Genomic DNA, 21,574 nt, shown 5'->3' on the forward strand with positions numbered 1-21,574 from the left:
GGCGGTGCCTCAGAACTTCTAATCCATTTGTGGCACAGATGTTCTTGTACATTCCCCCAGGCACTTTTTTGTACCTTTTAGTGTATCTGTCCCAACTTGCATCTCAAATTCTGCTACTGTGTGGTAGATAGCCTCCAGGTCACCTTTGCACAACTTGGGAACTGTTGGCTAGTCAGGTGTATATTGTCTCAGCAAGAGGATTATGCAACAGCTAGATATTTTCACTTCTTTCTTCTATTTTGAGACACTTTATATTTTAAGCCAAAGCACTGATAGTTGGTGGATAACATTAAGATACAAAAGTGAAGAATATATACAACGTGCAGGAGAAACTAAATGTGTTCAGCTTCATGCAAAGCGAGATAGTGTGCCAGGCTTTGCACAGTGTTGAATTATGTCAAAACAGTAGATATGAGGAGAAAGAAGGGGATTCTTGGGAGGTCTTGGAAAGGAAGGTGTTGTGTGAAAAAAAGTAAGAGTAATAAAAAAGTAATAAGTTAGAACAACTGTCCAAACACAACCCTAAAATAGATACATTATTTAGGAGTGTGCTTTACACCGTGAAATTTATATAATGCCCACTACCCCACCTCCCTCAGACACAATGATAGTGGAAAGAAATATAATATGTTTCTAAAGCAAAGGGGTGGTTAGGTTACAGCGTACACAAGCATGGGTAGTGGGTGTGGTGCACCCAAGCAAACCCATGCACCTACAATTCACACTCACAACACGCACGCGCATGTTTCTTCATGTGCACAAACAGACCATTTCACCCTCCAACTAAAGATTTCTGTGACTAAGAATATGCTACCCTTTAATGTTCTTCAACAGAAAACATGTTTTCTCAAAAAATGATTTCATTCATCTGTTTCCAGTTAGGCTGTCTCATCTCCTTCCTGTCTTGCACAGCGCATCTTGAGTCCAGTTGGAACGTGATGAAACACTGCCACCGTGTGGACGTGTAAAATGTTTCATGTTGTTTTATTCTGGTGACAGTGTTTGATTATTTACAGTGCGTGCGCTCGACAGAAATATTCTTTACCTACAATGTAATATGTCAAAGGTATTAGGTATAGAATGACAGATAGATAGATAGATAGATAGATAGATAGATAGATAGATAGAGCTGCATTATGATAGATTATACAGCCTTGTGTTATTTGATTATTGGATCATAATCATTGAGGCATTGTCATTTGAGCAGCACATTAAATGGCTGGTGTGTGCTGGGGGCGCTGCTGTTTTTCAGTGTACTGTGTCATTGATATTTATCAGATTTTGTAATCTGTTTTGCTGGTACAGTTGTAATCTGTAAGTGATTGCCTCTCTTTCTTTTCTCCACTTGATACGGCAGATCCAAAGTAAAACTTGTAATTCAATTATTTATAATGAATGTCTACAACCCTCACTGCAAAAGAGGCAGTGCATTGTTGATTCTCAGTGTAAACCAGCTAGCCTTTCAAGCCTGTTATACAACCGCAGAGGGATTACCACACCTGCCTGTCTGTAGTGCTACGGTTCTTATTGTACTGCTGAGTGTGCTCCTGTTTCCTAATTCATTTATATTATCTACTTACACTTGCACGATTAGCATGTGGACACACATCCAATCACATTCACCTGGCCCAGATAAAACGCTGTTCTATTGGCGCTTGATCTTGCCTCTCAACAAGAAAGGCTTTTTGCATTTAGACTGTGTGAGGGGTCGTGACCCTTGCTGACCTGGATTAGCACAGGCTCCTGCAGCAATCTCATGAGCTGCCAAATATAGCCTCTGCCCAGGATAGTTTCTAGAGTGAAGGCCTAGGCTGACCTGTCCTGACCCAGTCTGAGGCTATCTGGAAGAGACTCCTTTCTAACACAGAAGCACTGGACGGGGGAGTGTATTGCAACATTATGGGAATTTGTGAACAGTTACAAAAAATAAGAAACAAAAGGATGTCTGTTTCAATAATTACTAATTTTAGAATAAACATGTCAAGGAAATGCAGGTGAAGTAAAGCTCAGTCAATTTATTGATTTATGGAAAATATATCACATCTTTCCATACTGGACACACCTTGAGAAATTAACAGTCCAATAACCATTTACTTCCAAACATCTGACTCAAATGTAACCAATTAGTACGCCTCAAACAGAGCAGTATATTAAGTTTCACACATTGAGGAAATCACAAGATTCCCCAGCTTAAATTTAGCCAACTGTTCAAAAACCTAACACTGAAACCAACTGCACATCTAAAGCTGAAGTCGTTGCTACAAACCCATTTCATTCCCCATATGAAAGCCTCAATGAAACACATCACCCCCCACCACAAGCAGTATGTGTCAGTATACACTGAATGTATTCTGTTTAGTAAAACAGCAAGCCGACTGGAGGTTGAATCACCGGACTATAAATTGAAGATCAGACAACAACAAGGACAATAAATGAGTGAAACGTGTTGTTATAGCAGCAGCAACAGTGACATTTGGTTTCTTTTTCTTCTTTTAAAACAAAACTTTTTTTGTCCTCCATTTTTTTAAACAACCACATGGTTTATACCAAAGTGCAAATATGATGAACTGCATGTATTTTTATATTATTATATTAAGTAGAGTTTTTCTATTCTAAAGAACTACAGGTCTTGCAAGAAGGTTGAGTTTTTTTTTTTGTTTTTTTTTTAAAGAGTATTATGGCACATTTCAAAACCGAAGAGAAAACATGTCACAGATCATTTACTACAACAATAGGCATTGCAAATTTAACGATACACTTATATAGATATAATTTGTGACCAAAGTTCGTCAGCAATACATTAATATTTGAGAACACATTTATAAAGCGTTACATCAATATTGCATCATCAGGATATCTGTTTGCAGAACAAATGTATCAACTGCAGTCCTCAAGTGTTTTCCCAATAATCATCCTGAAGCAATTCAACACACTCCCGTCTTCAATCAGTGCAACGTAAAACCCACGACTCAAAACAATACAAAATAACATCCAACTGAGGAAAACAAACAAACAAACAAAAAAAAACCATCCAGCAATTTTCAGTCCCTTGTTTTCGTTCGAACTCTTCAAGGTTATAAGAATGCTCATCTCCAGCAGAGCACCAATAAACACCCTACATTGCAACTATTTGCTCTTGCAATAATCAATAGTGACACAAATTTTTTACAGATATATAGCTATATATTTATGTATATACCTCCAGTGTGTACACAACCTGAACACTACCTCTGACAAGATCAGAGCTTTCTTGTTGTCACGAGAGACAGTCACAGAAAGGGTGCATGCAAGAAGAGTACTCAATTCAGTATTTGGAGAGTCACCACTGGTGCAAGAGAGTCGATTTTCTTTGTTCAAGACTATCAGGTAAGAATTGAAAAGCCAACTTCTCTACATGAACCGTGGCATAGGTTCCTATCCCTCTGCCTTTTACGATGTTGCGCTTTCCTCTAAATTAATCAGGAGCAGGGTGACTCAGCAGAATCTTGGTCTGAAGTACCAGGGGCTTTGGCCCTCTTAAAGCTTGGTCCATTAACTTCTCTAGGGATTATTCTGTTCTGGTGGTGATGAAACAGATACCTTAGAAGTAGCTGGATGCACTAAAGCACAATTTGCAAACGGTTTAGATAAATGATTTTTTTTTGGAGGGGAGGGTAAATTTATCATTTGAGAATTGTTATTTTTTTGGTATATTTGACAGTGATCTTAGAGGACAAGCAACGTTAAAAGAAATTTCAAATTTCTCTTCACTTGGCTGTCATCATCTGGACAAACTCTGTGGAAAACAAAAGAACAGAAAGCAACATTTAAAGTTACGTTAAATAATGAACAAATAACTAACTGTAACAGTACCGTTACCAGATGGAAAAAAAATAAGTGCATACACACAAACTTGTAGATTTTCACATTTGCAGACTGGAGGTTAATAAACAAAATCTCACCCTCGTAGTTGACCTGACCATCTCCATCAATGTCGGCCTCGCGTATCATCTCGTCCACCTCCTCATCAGTGAGCTTCTCACCCAGGTTGGTCATGACGTGCCGAAGCTCTGCTGCACTGATGTACCCGTTACCATCCTACAGGTGGCAAAACAAAAGCAGAAAATTAGCTTTGTGTCTTCTATGTTTACAGGCAGGTGTGAGTCTACAGATACCATAACGCCAGAGACAAGGCTATTCCCTTCACCTGTGATGTCGAGATCCTGATTTAGGAAGTCTATTGAACTAAATGCTCAATATTTGTGTGTTTGGGACGCTTAATATAATAGTCCAGCTAGCAGAAAGACAAACGCTCCAGAATATTGCTTATGCAGACATTTTTCACTCTTTTGTCTAGCCATCATCATGGATCAAAGTCATTTCTAACAAATACAGAGGCTCTCCTTTTGCTGAATAGTCTAATTAAATATTTCCACTTTACTCCTACTTTACCTTGTCAAAGACTCTGAAGGCTTCTCTGATCTCCTCCTCACTGTCTGTATCTTTCATCTTCCTGGCCATCATTGTCAGAAACTCAGGAAAGTCAATTGTACCATTACCTTAATAAAATAAATAAATAAAACAAAAACAAATGAAAAACCAGAAAAAAAAAGTGTTATCACCGGGTAATTTACCAGAAAAACTCAAAATCAGATCAGGAAAATTAGCTCATGACAATGCAAGGTAGTTCAAAGTATAAAAGGAAATACACACCATTTTTATTAATTACAACAGACAAGGCAACAAAAACAACAAAGACTAGATTCAGGCTACGTCCACACGTACACGGGTATTTTTGAAAACGCAGATTTATCTATGGGTTTGCACCTTTCGTCCACACCTAAACGCCGTTTTTGGTCACTGAAAACGTAGATTTTTAAAAACTCCGGCCAAGGTGGATATTTTTGAAAACTCAGTTTTTGCATTTACGTGTGGACGAGAAAAACGGAGAAAACGCAGAAAAGGCAGCGTCAAAGGTGTGCGCATTTTTTGACGTCACACTGTGCGCCACGTTATTGCTTCGGTGAAATGAATTTCTACAATACTATTACTGTTAATTGTACTCTCTGCAGTGTTTAAATGCTTACATATACACACACAGTTACTGTCCCTCCACACATACGACTCGGTTCTGCTTCTATGCCCCAGCTTTGTTTACTTTTCCCACCGAGGCTTCTAGACTTCTGATTGGCCAACCTTTCTGCATGGTTAGGAATATATCGCCACCTGTTGCTTTGGCATGTTCTTAGCAGTGTTTTCCTTCATTTCTGCCTTTATGTGTGGACGGGATTATTTTTTAAAACGAAAATGGAAAATCTCAGTTTTCAAAAATACCCGTGTACGTAGCCTCAATCTACACACATCTACACAGAGAGAAGAGAAACAAGTTATGCCATCTCAGATATCAGTATCTGCATTTATGCCAGTCACTAAATTCTTGAATGACTAAAGAATTCTCTTCATGAAGAGCTTTCTCAAAAGTAATGCAACTTCAAGCTCTTGTGCATGTTAGTTTGATCTCACCATCAGCATCTACTTCATTGATCATGTCCTGCAGCTCAGCCTCTGTAGGATTCTGTCCCAAAGAGCGCATGACAGTCCCGAGCTCTTTGGTAGTAATTGTACCATCGCCATCCTTATCAAACAGTGAGAATGCCTCCTTGAACTCTGTACGTTTGCAGAAAGAGAACTGTGAGTTGTAATGAAGACTGAATCGAATGAACATTCACTGACTATACACAATAGTCAGTGCATTTGCAATAACTGGGACACTGAACAGACAATCCCTGATAAGAAGAGCACAGGCTGAATACAAAGCACTGCAGCTTTAATGTAGACATGCAAGCATTTCTAGGACACCTGACTCAAAACCCTGCTGCTTCTCATTACTCAGGGTCTGATTTTATACCTAGGGAAAACAAATTGAATGCAATTATCTAGTTAATAGTATGGGACCATAATTAGCATACAATCCCATAGACCTGCACATCTTGCATAATCTCTAAGAGCCTAGTTTCTAAGGTTTGTTGGAGAAATCAGGTGTTGCTAAACCTAAAACAAGCCAAAAAGGCTTGGTTAAGGTATGCACTCACCAGCAATCTGCTCCTCAGTCAGCTGATCAGCCTGTTGAAAAGGGAAAAAGACACTGATAAAACACTGATGCTTCAGCGTGGAAATAACCTCTTTATCAACCCTGCCACCATTTACAATTATTAAATCATGCATTGTATTCAAGAAATACAGTTTTTAATGGCAAGTTCAACTTATAATAGGACTAGGCAAATAAGATAAGATAGCATTTAAATCCCAGAGACGGGAAATTCACATTGTTACAACAGCACAGTAGAGAGGGCAGTTATAAATACATAGCTGCGTCATGCCTAAGAACAACAATACTATGCAAAAAACTGAAGAAAATATACATTATACAAGGTAGAGGAAATATACTTTAGACATAAATATATGTACATATACAGTCCTGGTCAAAAGTTTAAGACCACTTGAAAAATGGCAAAAAAAATAATAATAAAAAATAAAAATAAAAATCATATTTGGCATCTTAACAAGGTTTCAAGTAGAGCTTCAACATGTGGATTCATTGTCATTTTCTGTCAGGTAGAAAATGTCACACTGTCATGACGTTCTAATGGCAATGCAAATAACCCTGGTCAGGTTGTTGAACTGCATAAACAGCATCTCTCGCAACACATCATTGCTGCTGAGCTGGGACGCAGTAAGACAGTCATTTGGAATTTCTTAAATGATCCTGATGGTTATGAAACAAAAAAGTCAAGTGAAAGGACCCAAAAGAATTTCACCAGCACTGAGCCGGAGGACCCAACTGGCTGTCTGTCAAGACACTGGACGATCCAAATTAAGGCCAATGCTGGTGCTGACTGCAGCCCCATAGCCATCAGACAGCATCTGAGACTGAAGGGCCACAAAAACAAAAAATGTCTTCAAAGGCCTCGTCTCCTTGATAGGGATGGGTACCGGTATCCAGTGCCATTATGGCTACAGATTAAAAATGCCCAAGGCGAAACGGTCAAAAGTCTGGCTGTACTTCACAGCAAAGGTTGCAAACTCAGCAGCCTGCAACAAGTGCTATTATGCTGATACTGTGATACTGTGCAAAGGAGGTAACTCCTCAAATCTGATGAAACACATGGTGGCGCATAGCGTTTTTTTAAAAGCCGAGAAATGCACCCTATTTGATAGCTTGCTGCGAGACCTCACACAGAGCACATCTACTGCGGGTGTGGTGCCTGTTATCAACCCGGAGTCAGCAACATGAACCCGAAGAGGAGAGTCCTGGCCCCTAGCCCTGCCAGTGTAGCAGAAATGATGACGGATGATGATGGCAGCAGCAGCCGTTCTTCTCTGGGTGAGTAGCTTAATGTTGTTCGTGTGTAATTTACGTTGAGTAGGCTAACCACGTTATTAAATTAATGCATGTAAGGTGAACTAGCAAACACCGTCGTAGTTACATGCGGCTGTCTTCTTGTTTGATGGCAGATACTCCCTATACCCTGGCCAAAAAGGCTAAAATGACCAAAAAAAAAGTGGGAAACAGCTAAACATGAGAGGTTTTTGGACAAAGTTGGTGTTTTTTTCCCATTGTTTAAGCACTGCTTCCAGCCAAGAGTGACACCATATATGCCCCATAGCTGCAGAAAAGGCTAACATGGTTATCTTTTTACAAAAAACAGCTAAACATGAGAGGTTTTTGGACAAAGTCTGTGTTCTTGATTCTTTAAGCACTGGTTCGAGCACCGTTTAAGCACCGGCACCGTTTCAAAAGTACCGGTTTGGTACTGGTATCGGATAAAACCTAAACGATACCCATCCCTACTCCTTGAATGCCACAAAACTGACCGTTTGGACTTTGCAAGAAAGCACCAAACATGGGACATTGAAAGGTGGAAGAAAGTTTTCTTCTTTGATGAGAAAAAAGTTAACCTTGATGGTCCTGATGGTTTCCAACATTACTGGCATGACAAGCAGATCCCACCTGAGATGTTTTCTACACGCCACAGTGGAGGGGGGGGGCCATAATGGTCTGGGGTGCTTTTTCCTTCAGTGGAAATATGGAGCACAGTAGGGCTATTCGATATAACGATATATATTGGATGACAATATAAAAACGTCTATCGTTTCATTTTACGCTATTGTTTGTTTCGTGGTGTCGCAAAATAAAACTGTTTACGAAAATATTTTCTTCATCGTTTGATGGTGACTGTAGTGGCTATATTAATTTCTTAAAGTTCTCTCTTTCTCTTATATTTAATATAACCACACTACGGACGGACAAGCACCTGTTTTTATGGGTTGTCGGTAAACCCATCGCATGTCCGCTTGTTTATTTTCCACATAAACCTTTCACAATAAAGCTCAAGATCCTGTTGAGAATTTTCAAAATAAACGGAATCACGTGAAAAAGTATGCAGAGTATTGACGGATGAGAAGCAAAAAAAGAGTCGTCAGGTGCTAAAAAAATAAACCTTAGACTCAAACGTTAGAACAGGCTTTCCCCGCAGCACGCCGTGTAATAAATACTCTCAAAGAAAACGGCGGCCGTTACAACCTATGTCTAAAAATGTGTAGTTTCATGCATCGGTTAAAACACTCAACTACAGGTACAAGACGCCCAGCTGGAAACACTTCACCTACCCAAGATTCACAGAATTTACAGAAAATATTACATTTTTTGTGATTTATATCGTTATCGGACGATAGATGTTTTATATTGGGATATGAGATTTTGGTCCTATCGCACAGCCCTAGAGCACAGGAGGTGCAGGGGCATCAAATGGCTGCCGCCTATGTCCAGATGTTACAGAGAGCTTCCCTCATGACTGAGGGAACACATCTGTGTGGTAACGACTGGGTTTTTAAACAGGACAACGCTATAGCACACAATGCCTGCAGGACAAGGGACTTCTTCCAGGACAATAACATCACTCTGTTGGACCATCCTGCGTGTTCCCCTGATCTAAATTCAATTGAGAACCTTTGGGGACGGATGGCAAAGGAAATGTACAAAAATGGACAACAGTTCCAGACAGTAGATGCCCGTCATAAGGCTGTCTTCACCACTTGAAGAAATGTTCCCACTCAACTCATGGAAACGCTTGCATTAAGCATGCCACAAAGAATTTTTGAAGAGATCAACAATAATGGTGGACCTACTCATTACGGAGTTCATGTCTGGAACTTCGATTTCTGTTTTGGGGTAGTTTTGGGGTTCTTTTGGAAGGGTGGTGTGACATTTTCTACCTGACAGAAAATGACATTGAATCCACATTTTTGCACAGATTTGGCCTTTTTAAGGCTAAACTTTTGATGAGCTGTAAAACAGCCTGTTTCAGTTTAAGCGTGGTTTTCAATAAATTGCATGCTCAAAAAATTGTTTTGTCTCACTCCTATTTCTTCTTGTTGCACACTGAAACTCTACTTGGAACCTTGTTAAGATCCAACCATGCAAAATATGATTTTTTTTGCCATTTTTCAACTAGTCTTAAACTTGATGGGGAAAATAGCAAAATTTCATAAACAAGAAACGAAAAGAAAGACAAATGAAACAGCAGTTTCTCATATTTTTTGGAAAAGAAATGACTAAGCAGTAACAAATTAAATCACTTCTGGATTGATATAAAAACCCTGAAAACAATAATTACAAAGAATTTCCAGCAGGCAAAATGGGGAACACGTGCATCAGGCTCCACTGTGTACACAGGCTCTTCCAATGCAAATGCAATTTAGACAAACTAATTCAAAACAGACTGCAGTATTTTCTGGCAGCTGGACCCAGCCATTACCTATGACCTAGATACAACTATGTTAATACAGCATAAAAAGCTTTACAATAAACTTAAACTGTAGATGTGTTCACATTTTCACATACAAATGTATGTAAATTAAAGAAATACACATGATTATTTTACACACATTGTTTGAACTCATGTAATAATAATTGTTAATAACTAAATGAAAATATTCTGGGAATACTAGAAACAAGAGAGCTCCACCATCTTGAGATATTGTTAGCCGAGCAAACTTGCATTAAATCAGCTCAACCTAAAATCCAACACTGGAGTTTCTGCAGTCTCAGTCTGACTTGGCCAGTATTCAGTACTCATAAAAATTACTTAAGGTTTGTAAATGACTTATTTAATTTGTAAATGAAGACAGATTGCCAACAAGTTGCTATCAGTCTGAATGAGCCTTTGTCAACGAGCACAACTCGAGGGGACTCGACTGGCTGCCTGCCGGCTGTATTCTAGTTATATTCCAACAGAACAAGAAGGTTACTGAGAGTACATTTAATAGTTAAATAGGAATGTCTAACTATAACAGTGCCCCCACCCCCAACAGAAAAAAAAAACTGAAGTGAGATAACTTTTTTATTGGATAAAAAAAAAAAATAATAATAACTTTGAGGAAAAAATACTAATTTGAAAAAAGAAGAAAAATTGCAGTAATGCAAAGTTGCAAATGGTTAAAAATCACAATAATATTGTATCATGACTGAATTATTGTGATTTCTTATTGTGGGGTGTCTGCTGATTCATACAGTGTTCAATATTTTTTTTTACCACATTCACATTCACACACACACACACACACACACACACACACACACACACACACACAATAAATTAATTAATCTAACAAGGAATTTAAACTCATGTAACACAAATTCATTCTTCAAGTTCATCTGAGACATAATTGTGCGCTCCATGTGAAGCCTTATCAGGCCTGTCCAAGTCAGTCAACATGCTCACTTCAGGCTGAGAAAGTGCGATGAGGGACTGGTATAAATACTCCACAGCCCGAAATACACACGCCTGCTATAATTAGTGAGACACGAACAGGGTCGCCAATGTAGCACACTGAATATCACCGCAACTAACCACCTCCTTGAGTCTTTAAAAAAAATAAAAATAAATTAAAATAAAATAAAAAAAATACATTATGTTAAGGCTTGGTTAAAAAAACAAAACAAAACAAAAAACTGATTAAACCCTTTGAATGTGCCTTCTGCTTTGCATACTCCTTCAGGGTGTTTGTTGGAAAACTGGGAAATACCTGCTGCATAAAACAGACCATTAGAGTTGCAACAATTTAGCACTGACACTAATTCGTTGATGGGGATAAGCTGATAATGCTATATGTAATACTGCCTAAGGACTCACTGTGCATTTGCTGTTGAGCTAATGCCTCGAATAAACATGTTTTCACTGTATCCACATGCTCTTGCACCACAGATAATGGACAAATGAACTTGCTTTTTCAAAACCAAACAGATTAAAGCCAACATTTCTGTAGCAAAATTTCTGCGGTGGTGGTGGTAATGCCATGCATTCAAGTCAATTTCAATGAGTCACCCATTTAAGGGGAAGGGGGGTAGGCAGAAGGGAGCATGGCAGACTGCAGAGTATCCAGTCTGCTCACTGCCAACCAATTCAGTGTTGCTGAAGCAAGCAGTGTCTGGATCAGAGCACAGCTGGGGGATTTATACAGTTGCTGTAAAAAGTACTGCTTGCTTTCAACTCATCAGTACCCCACAGAGCATGTCATATATTCTTATGTTGACAATATTTTTCTGAAGTGCAGCCAGTTAATCATATTTGCAAATGGTGTTTGAGCAGCATGTGAATAAATTGGATTTTGTAGCTGTCCAAGTTTCCTTACTTGGCAAAGACCGCAAGGGACTCCATTCGTCTGCTCTCTTACAGTATGCAGATGAACAACAGACGATACATGATAAGACAAAGATACAGATATTCACATGCAAGTCTATATTAGAAGTATTTAAAATAGTTAGATCCCATCTTGGAGGGTGCACTGCGGGTCCTGACAGCCGACTGCACCAGGGATGCTTGGTTCAATGCGGGGGGAAGGGAGGCGAGAAAGGAGGGGTGGAAAAGAGGATCATTCAGCAGAAGCAGAATGCGGTTCAACGTTATGGCGCAATACGTAACGCAGGACATGGTGTCATGGTGGTATTGAATCTATTCCCAAATTGTTGCAGCGCCTTGCTGAAAGCTTTGCAATATGACAAACAAGTGTTGCTACCTGTGAGCCGTATTCTTATGTAACCCCAATCGGTGGTTGAATACGACCCCTTTTCTTGCTTGTTGCGCATGTCCGAGTCCGTTCAAAACACCCTGCTGATGTGGCTAACACAGATACTGTCCGTGCTGCAGCACCTTATGTGGCATGTCGAAAATGACAGTTACCCAGAGTCCCGATGTCTTTCTCGCAAGATTAACGAGATGGGTAAAGATCACATTCACACTGGACGGTCTATTTTTACACAGCACCTTCACCGGCACCACGCCCACTCTCGAGTCCAAGCGAACCAATAAATAAATGAATAAGTGGGCAAAAACCCCCAAAAAAACAACAACCCAAAAAACAAATGCCACAAATATCTGTCCAAGCACGGAGACTGCCACCACATCATCAACAACTCTGCTAATCAACCGAATGAATGGTGTTACATTTGAGCATTAAACAGGCCGTTTGTGTCCTCTCACAATACGGCGTATGTGCTGCGCATTTGGCAGACACTAATAAATAAAACGTTTCTCTTCTCTTCTATCTCGTCAGCTGTTAAGCACACATAAAACCACCGATCGAAAATTGCGATATATAGACGATAAAATGATGAAAAAAAGAGCGTTGTATGCACGTCAGGTGTGGGATTTTTCTGCAGTTTGCCAATATTAAAAATGCCATTGTGAAGGGAAGCCGGAATATGCTTTATTGCTTTAGACTGTATGCATTTACGATTATATTAAGCATTAAAGTGTCGCATGAGGACACTACGATGTAAACGATTCATAGCTAAGGCTAGCTAGCTTACGTTAGCTAGCTTACACTCACCATCGTCCCGTTGACTTTTCAAGCTCCGTGAAGATGAAAAAAAGCTCAGTTAAATGTGTTGTATTTTACTTACTTAGTGATCACTTACTCAAATAGAACAATAAAATAAAACAGGACTTTAAGTATAACAAATGCTTCGGGAAATCTGTGTAGACAGTATCCTTCTGTTGCAGCAGAGTTGCCCGGAAACCTAAACCAGCGACGTGCTGTACCACAGTTTGACAGCCGTGTATCCCTCCGCCGCCTGTACGTTTTTAGTCCCACTGAATCCACTGTCAAAATGGAAATACACGAGCGTTATAAAGCTCGTTCTGTTGCGGTAATCATTCACTGTTTATCGCCTAATAATTATTTGACACTTAACAAAGAGCAAACCACAATTTTTGCTGCTTTACAAAATCAAACCGCGCAAAGATACTAGCCCCATTACCACGTCTCATAAACAGTCTATGGGAGAAAAGAGTGTTCCAGTGATCATACTGAACACAATACTAATGGGCCATTTTAAAATTACAGGGCAATTTCTGTACCGCTCATTAATTTAAAAACCATTCGTGCAAAAAATACTAAAATATACATTTGTGGTTGAAATTACACTTGTCCTGGGACAAAATACTCCAAAGTATGATCTCACATCCAAAATAGGTCTTCAGAACACCTTCCAAAATGCCTTTTTCTCTTGTCCAAGGTTCTTGACTAAATCAAATCGCATATACAAATTGGACAAAAGTATTAGTGTGTCTGAAGACCCCAGAAAAACTTCCAACACACAAATGAATGACTTAGCAACATCGAGAACAGTCTAAAAGAAATCAATCACTTAAACCACAATGCACAATTTAAAGATTATAAATATCTTTCTATAAATTTACTGACAGTGATTCAGTAACAAATGTTCCATAATTCAGACTATCTGCCGATGAGAATAACAAAGACAGTGATGTTCCCATTTTAAAACCTGTTTTTTTCCAATTACCAATTACAGTTTTTCTCAGTTCCTAGAATGCCTGACAATATGTATCCATCTAAATATGTGCTGCACAGAAATGGAATCTGAGGTTGCAGACCAAGAAAAATTCCACTTCTGCAGAAGAGACATCTTCAAGCTAGACTGAAGTATGTTAAGGATAACCTGGAGAAAGATTATGCATGCTAGAAAGACATCTTTTGATCAGATGAGACGAAACTAGAACTCTATGGCCATAAAGGTGTTGCTTATCTTTGAAGAAAGATGAAGAAGCATTCAACCCAAAGAACACCATTGCTACAGTGAAACCTGGTGGTGGGAGTATTATGATGTGGGGATGCTTCAGTACATGTAGAACTTGGAATCATGAAGAAAGAAGGATATGTGAAGATTTTGAAAGACAACCTTAAAAAAATCTGCAGTAAAACTGGGTTTGGTTGTCGCTTTGCCTTCCAGTCTGCCCGCCAATGATCCAAAAATATGTTGTTTCTGGTGGAGAACTACCTCCAAGAGATCAAAGTGAACGTTATGGAGTGACCTGCGCAAAAACCTCACTTGAATCCTATTGAAAATCTGTGTGGTAAACTCATGCCAGAAGGTCATCAAATCTGCGGGAGCTTCGGAGATTCGGACGGACTAAGGATGGACTCAGTGGCGGTCCTAGCCTGTTTGGCGCCCTGGGCGAACACTCCCTCTGGCGCCCCCCCCCCCACCTCAACTCACCTCAGACACACACACACACAGAAAACATATTATGGATTGTACATTAACATAAAACTTGTTGGAACCATACTGAATTTCACCAGAGAAACACACACATACACGAAGAGAGAGAGAGAGAGAGAGTATGCATACTATGCAAACACCAAACAGCCTTCATAATTCGCCATACACTGAGAACAGGACAAATAAAGAATTGACAATGACTAATTAATATTGTGTTGAACACACGCTCTTTTCTACTCTGGAATATTCTCACTAATTTTCTTGATATGTATTTATAATCACCTCTGTTAATCCTTGATATTTATAATTCAGTGATCTGTATATATTAGTGCTATTTCTTAAATGTGTAAAATCTGTAACATAAGGTATTGTTTGGAGTTTAGTCTGTTACTGTTACTATTTTTACCATTTCTTCTTGGAGCAACTGTAATCCACATAATTTCCTTAGTGTTTAATAAAGTATTTTGATTCTCATTCTGATTGTCTCAGGATGACCTGCCATTATCCAATGACACATCTGCTTACCTGTATCTTTTGCTCGTTTCTCCTCCTCTTCTTTTCTCTTTTTTCTAAACTTAGCACCTGATGGCTTTGAACTATTCTTGTCCATCTTCCATTGGTTTTAATTTTGCACTCCAGTATGAACCCCCATCCCCCAACCCGAGGATTACCACAACATAACCTAACACACCTACACCTTAGTTCACAGATTTGATTTGTCTAGGGTTTATTTCTGGGATTTCGCACAACCCAGGGTCCAAATCATGAATACATAATGGGCTTGGATTTACAACATTATGAATTAAATGTGCTCTATTTGGAAGAAGCAGGCCCCCCTCCCCTTTCGACGGGTTGTGTGTGAGACTTTAAATCATCAAACTGCAAATTATAAATTTTAAATTGTTATTGATCCCTTTACCACGTGTCTTAAAGTGTATATTTATTTTCTTACTCTTCTTATATTTATTGTTTGTTTAATTGCACTGCTGTAACTGGAGCCACGTCGTCTCGTCTCTCTGTATACTGGACTGTATGTAGCGGAGATGACAATAAAGTTTACTTTGACTTCAGCAGTGAGCAGGCGCACCGACGGCTATCGCGCTCACTTTTCGTGTATAGAATTTCGAAAAAACATCGGTGCAAATTATAAGTCTGTATCATGATGTCTGGTGTTTTCATGTTTGTTGGTTTGTTTTAATTTTGTTTTATTTTGTGAGCTGGTTATTAGATGCTGCTCCAGCCAGCCAGAGAATCCGCCGCTGCCCCGTCCTCTCCTCCCTGTGTCGCAAGCAGCAGGCGCACCTCGCAAACGGAGGTCGCCCTTACTCCCAGCAAATGGGCGATAGAAAACCAATCGGTGCCTATGCCATTCCCGATATGCGCTGGCATGATGTCGGGGCAGCATATGTACGAGTAATTTTTTGTTTTGTTTTTTTTGCCGATGCCCGTGATGCCGCCCCCCACCATGATGCCGCCCCGGGCAACCGCCCTTTTCGCCCGTATCAAAAACCGCTACTGGATGGACTAGGATTATTCAGCAATTGCAAGTTGAAACAGACTGCAGACTGGATGGTGTACTGAGTATTGAAAAGTTGTCTTGAACAGCAAACATCAAAAATCCAAAACCAGAGGAATTATTTCTCTGTTATGACTTTGTCTCTGTGGCAGTGCCTAAATCGAAGGACCAATAGAAGCATGAACATAAAAAAATAGCCTACAGACTGGTTCTTTTTTTGTACTGCCTCCTGGTGACATTGCACAGCTACAACTGGTCTGCAAAGGTCTGTGTAGGAGCATGGTGTGGATGTGGGTATATTCATCTTGTTTACAATTTATGGTTGCGCACTGAGATTGCCCACTTTAACCTCCTAGGACCTGGTGTCCACATATGTGGACATCACATGTTGGGTTATTTAGCCCAAAATACTCAATTTTGCTCTACAAGGGCTTGATATCCACTTAAGAGAACATTATACTACTGTTCTATCAAAATTTTAAACAAATAGCCTCATATGTTCGACGACCGTGGCTCAGGGGGTTGGGAAGCGCATCTGTAACTGGAAGGTCGCCGGTTTGATCTCTGTCCTGGTCGTTGTGTCCTTGGGCAAAACACTTTACCCTACCGCCTACTGGTGTTGGCCAGAGGGGCCGATGGCGCGATATGGCAGCCTCGCTTCTGTCAGTCTGCCCCAGGGCAGCTGTAGCTACAACCGTAGCTTGCCTCCACCAGTGTGCGAGAGTGAATGAATAGTGGCATTGTAAAGCGCTTTGGGTGCCTTGAGTGACTTTATCACTCACCCATCCAAATCATTGAGTTCAGGTGTTCAAATCACTTCTATGGACACAGGTGTATAAAGTCAAGCACCTAAGCAGACGGTATTTACAAACATTTGTGAAAGAACGGGTGCTTAGGGTGATAGGATGCCACCTGTACAACAAATGTAGTCATGAAATTTCCATGCTATTAAATATTCTATAGTCAACTGTTAGTAGTATTAGAACAAAGTGGAAGCAATTGGGAATGACAGCAAGTCAGCCACAAATGTCATAATACAGAGTGGGGTCAGCAGATTTTGAGGAACATAATGACAAAGGTCACCAACTTTCTGCAGAGTCAATCATTAGACCTCCAAACATCATGTGGCCTTCAGATTAGGTCAAGAACAGTGCGCAGAAAGCTTCATGGAATATGTTTCCATGGCTGAGTGATACGTGACTGTATTGTCACAGTCCTTGGTCGATAACCCAGTGTTTTGTATCTGTTTAATTTGTATTTCTTATTTGCTACTCCTGGTTTTAGTTCTCTTGATGTTATGTTTTATACTTCTAGCTTCTTGTTTCCGTTTCTGTACCTTCCCCGTGTTCCATGTTTGGTTACCTTTTTGTCTCTGTGTTTCATGTTTCCTCTGTGTCCAGGTCTGTCATGTTTCATGTCTCAGTGTCTACTCTGTGTCTTTGTGAATTGTGCCATGTTTCCTGCTTTATTTTGATAGTCACTCTCCTGTGTGCAGTGTATCTAATTTTGCTTGTCTTATTATGTTTGCTTACTCTCTGCTGTGTCTCATCCCCTCGTTATCCTTCAGTGTATTTAAGCCCTGTGTTTCTTTCTGTCAGTGTTGTGCCCTCATAATGCTGTGTGTTTTTTTCCTTCAGTGCGCCCTGTGGCTTTGATCCTTGTTTCGAGCTTTTCAGTGTTCAGTTATTCATTTCCAGGTTCTAGTTTAGGTTTTATTTTTGCAAGTTTATTTAATGGAGTTTTCAGCTACAACGCAATACGGCTGCCTATTTTAGTTCACCCTTGTCTCCGAGTCCTGCGTTTTGGTCCAGTTCTGCCTGCCACACAGCCGAACCATGACATTTAATGTGCCAAGTGTAGAATTTGATACGGTGTGAATATGGTGTGGGGCTGAATGCTGCTGGGCTTGGAGCCTTAGTTCCAGTGAAAGGAACTCTTAATGCATCAGCATACCAAGACATTTTAAACTGTTTCATGCTCCCAATTCCTCAATTCCTAGAACATCTGACAGTATTTACCCACCTAAATATGTGCTGGGTTTCAAGTGTTCTCCTTTGAATCTCTCATCTTGTTGGTGATGACCATATTCACAAAGTCCCTCTAATGACGCTCTATTAACAACCTTTGTCTCCACCATGTGGTTGTCTCTCAGTCCTACAGAAGAAGTGCTCTCTGAAGTTTGTGAAGATGGCCAACAAGAGTGGAGTGAATTTTTTCTGACACTAATTGTCTCCTTGGACTTCTTCCTCCACCATCTCCTCCTAGAATAGGAACAGCGCGTTTTTCATAGCTGGGCGGTTTAGTCTGTTTAAATTGAGCTCTGGTTTAATTTTCCACTTCAGTGTGGTTTGTTTGTGAACACAGTAATCAGACTTGAGTGCAAGCCACACAACTGCACCAGGATCCTTTAGAGGAGGTGTTTTGTCTCACTTTGATTCCTCACAAACTCCCCAGCAGCTTGTTTATGGTGAGTGATTAGAACATGATGTGACCTTGATCCTGTACATTCTGTTGTTTCCTGCTTCTGATTAGTCCTATGAAGGCAGCACTTCTTTCAAAAGTGTGAAGCAGTGTGCTATTTTGAATACATCTCTTTGAAATTCATTTGGCACCATACTCATATAGTTTTGCTTGAAACATCCACTGGTCCAGCGTACAGCACTTTCTTTCTAGTAAGTGGATGGAGCAATTTCAAGTGTCAGTTTGGTTTTTCACACAGTTTGGCTTACAGTTTTCACAGTGTTTTCCAACTAAACCACAGGAAAAGGGTTTAGCAATAATAGCTGTTTTTGGTGAGGCATAAGCAGTCCAGTAAAACTGTACTTTCAGCATACTGATACAGAGTATATCCTCCTGAGAAACAGCTTATTTTTTTATGTCCTCTGTAATGGACATTTGTTTTTGGTCTGTATCTTTTGACTTATTTGAGCTACCCTCTTAGGCCCTGATGTATGACATAGAGGAAATCCTCGACTTTCCATTGATATCTCAGGTGTTTGGGTGGCCTCTTTTAACTCCAAAGGGGAAGGAAATTCCAAAAAAAAAAAAGGTTTAATGGGAAGATTATTTTTTCCTTCCTTCCCAGGAGGATATAGTGTATTTTCTATGTGAACATCAGTGAGGAACTTTTTATTGTGATTTAAAAATACTCCAGCAGAGGGAAACATTGCTCTAGGATTGCCTACCCACCAGCTAAAGCTCGCCTGTCACAACACTGAGAGTGACTCAGTATTCATCTCTTCGTGAAGTTTTAGACATGAAAGATTAAGTTCCAAGAACTAATGGATAAAAGAAAGCAATCATCTGCAACCAACACTACGAATACTAACACTCAGCCTTTTTTGTATTTTATACCCAGTTATAGATGCCAGATAACACAGGGTGTCACACAAACAATATCACATCAAAATACAACCACTGGTCTTCTTGTTATTAGATAGCAGGAATTTGGTTATTTACCCTTTTGTTAACTAGACTGACTCATCAAAGGAGAATAGTGTAAGCACCACTCCCTCATCTATAAATATTGAGAGGTGTTTGACATAATGGAGGTAAGTTAACTGGGAGATCTTCAGTGAGGATGATCTTGAACTGACAGCTCAGTTAACAACAAAGCTCCCTGGGAAAAAAAAATCAACCATAAAAATCAAATTATAAGCATCCCACATATATGATAGATTCCAACACAACAATAGTTTCACACCAATAGAAAAATGTGTTACAGCAATGCATCCATCAACCTAGTTGTTGTTAGTTGTGGCCTGTGACTAAAATGAAATGAAAAGTAGCTGTACAAAAATCAGATTGTTGGGTGCTGAAGCCCTTACTATGGCAGACAGAAACATTCTTGTGAGATTTGTGAGGTTGTAATCAGAGGGTGATCCATTTTTTCGGGGGTCCAGCTGTGTGCTTTTGGTTCAGACCAATCAGCATCCTAGCAGCATGGTTATGTTCCTGTTTTAGCTGTGTCAGTGTCTTAATGGCTCATTAAATCGTTCAAGTTAGATTTTTAGTGAATGTGTTTAGTAAACTGTCTGGTCTGTCTCCTGGTTGAGTTGAAACGGCATAGTTCAATATGTCTGGAACGGCTAGAATCCTGTTTAAAAACACACCCACATGACCTAAAGTGTCTCCAGCTATTACCGTGAGAGTCTGGTCTGGGTATTTGTCAAAAAATGTTGGCACGAGTAATTGAGGAGAATTTTACTCATGCCTCCTTTTTTAGGAAATAAAACCACTTGGATAGGTTAATTCAAATGAATTTGGGAGGATCTGGCCCTGATATGTAAGGAAGTGGAGCATGGAAGAAGGCAGAAATGTGTTTTCTTTCCAACAGTGGACTACTGTTAGAGTAAATTCCCTTTATACAGTAGGACTTCATCATAAGCATCTCTGACCATTCATGGCCTACCTCCCACGGCTTATAGTGTCTGGAGACTTCTTGGTAGTTCTCACTCGCAATTTTGTGAATATGCCTGCTATCTAAGCAATGTTTGTCATCTCATTTCTTTTGGGAAATGAGAAATCAAAACAAATTATGAGCCTTGAGTTTCTTTTTACTTTGATCATAAAACAGATGTAGGTCTTGATGTCTGGTGATTGAGGGTTGTAGTAAATACAGATAGCATTTAGAACTTTAAATATTTATTTGTATTCAAAACAAATCCTTTTCATATCTCCTCTTCTCTGGGTGTCCGGCACCTATAAGGTGTGGGGCACATCCACTGCACATCCCCTGGCTTTAACTCGGGAGGTAGAGTGGGTTGTTCACCAGTTTTGTATTGTTTCCCATGCCTCCATCTGGGTGTTAATGGGTGATTGACAGTTATAAGCATTTAGAAAACAGAGAGAAAAACCACCCACACATCTGTGGGGAAAAAAACAAACCCAGGCAATGTTTCTGTAATCTTTTACTGTCCAATTTAGGTAAGTGAATTGTAGCCTCAGATTCCTTTTCTTATCTGAGAGGAGTGGTATACTATGGGCCTTGACCACTTGTGCATGCCTACATGGGCTGAGTTGCTGTGATGGCCTGATTAGTTAATTCTGTTTTGGTGATAATGAGCAGTTAAACATGTATAACCAGTCTTGAAGTGGATGACTAGTGGCTAACAAACAGACAGTATGTTTTTTTTTAAATGTTAAAATAATAATAGAGAACAGACGTGATTAAAAACAACAACAACAACTGGAATTATGGAATTTCCTTGCTTGTGGATACCTCCTAATTTGATTGACATTTTCCCCAGAGCTACTCTGTGAAGGAAATTGTAGTAATGGCTGCTGTGTAGTAAACTGTGAGATACCAGCAGGCCCAGTGCCTTACACAGTGATAATGAACTGTGGCGTGTTATGAGATGCGAGGTATCTGATGAGGACATTTTGTATCCGGTTGTTAAGTGATGACGTGACAAATCCTACTTCCGGGCCTAAAGTAGTCTGCGTTTAATATGGCTTTTGTGTCGTTAACATGTTTAATGTTTTGTATTTTCTTC

General features: G+C 39.8%; 1 protein-coding gene across 1 annotated transcript; it reads right to left on the minus strand.

Annotated features, from left to right (window-relative positions):
- Nucleotides 1-2,000: 2,000 nt before the first annotated feature.
- On the minus strand, nucleotides 2,001-13,091 carry calm3a (calmodulin 3a (phosphorylase kinase, delta)). Its single transcript, XM_006795388.3, has 6 exons — nucleotides 12,871-13,091; nucleotides 6,072-6,102; nucleotides 5,503-5,646; nucleotides 4,432-4,538; nucleotides 3,942-4,077; nucleotides 2,001-3,775 (listed from the first exon to the last, which is right to left on the minus strand). The coding sequence occupies exons 1-6, from the start codon at nucleotides 12,871-12,873 to the stop codon at nucleotides 3,747-3,749; spliced, it is 450 nt and encodes a 149-aa protein (XP_006795451.1). The 5' UTR covers nucleotides 12,874-13,091; the 3' UTR covers nucleotides 2,001-3,746.
- Between the last annotated feature and the right edge of the window lie 8,483 nt (nucleotides 13,092-21,574).

Source organism: Neolamprologus brichardi, chromosome 14 (genome assembly GCF_056152115.1).
Source record: "Neolamprologus brichardi isolate AB-2024 chromosome 14, ASM5615211v1, whole genome shotgun sequence".
Taxonomy (NCBI): Eukaryota; Metazoa; Chordata; class Actinopteri; order Cichliformes; family Cichlidae; genus Neolamprologus; species Neolamprologus brichardi.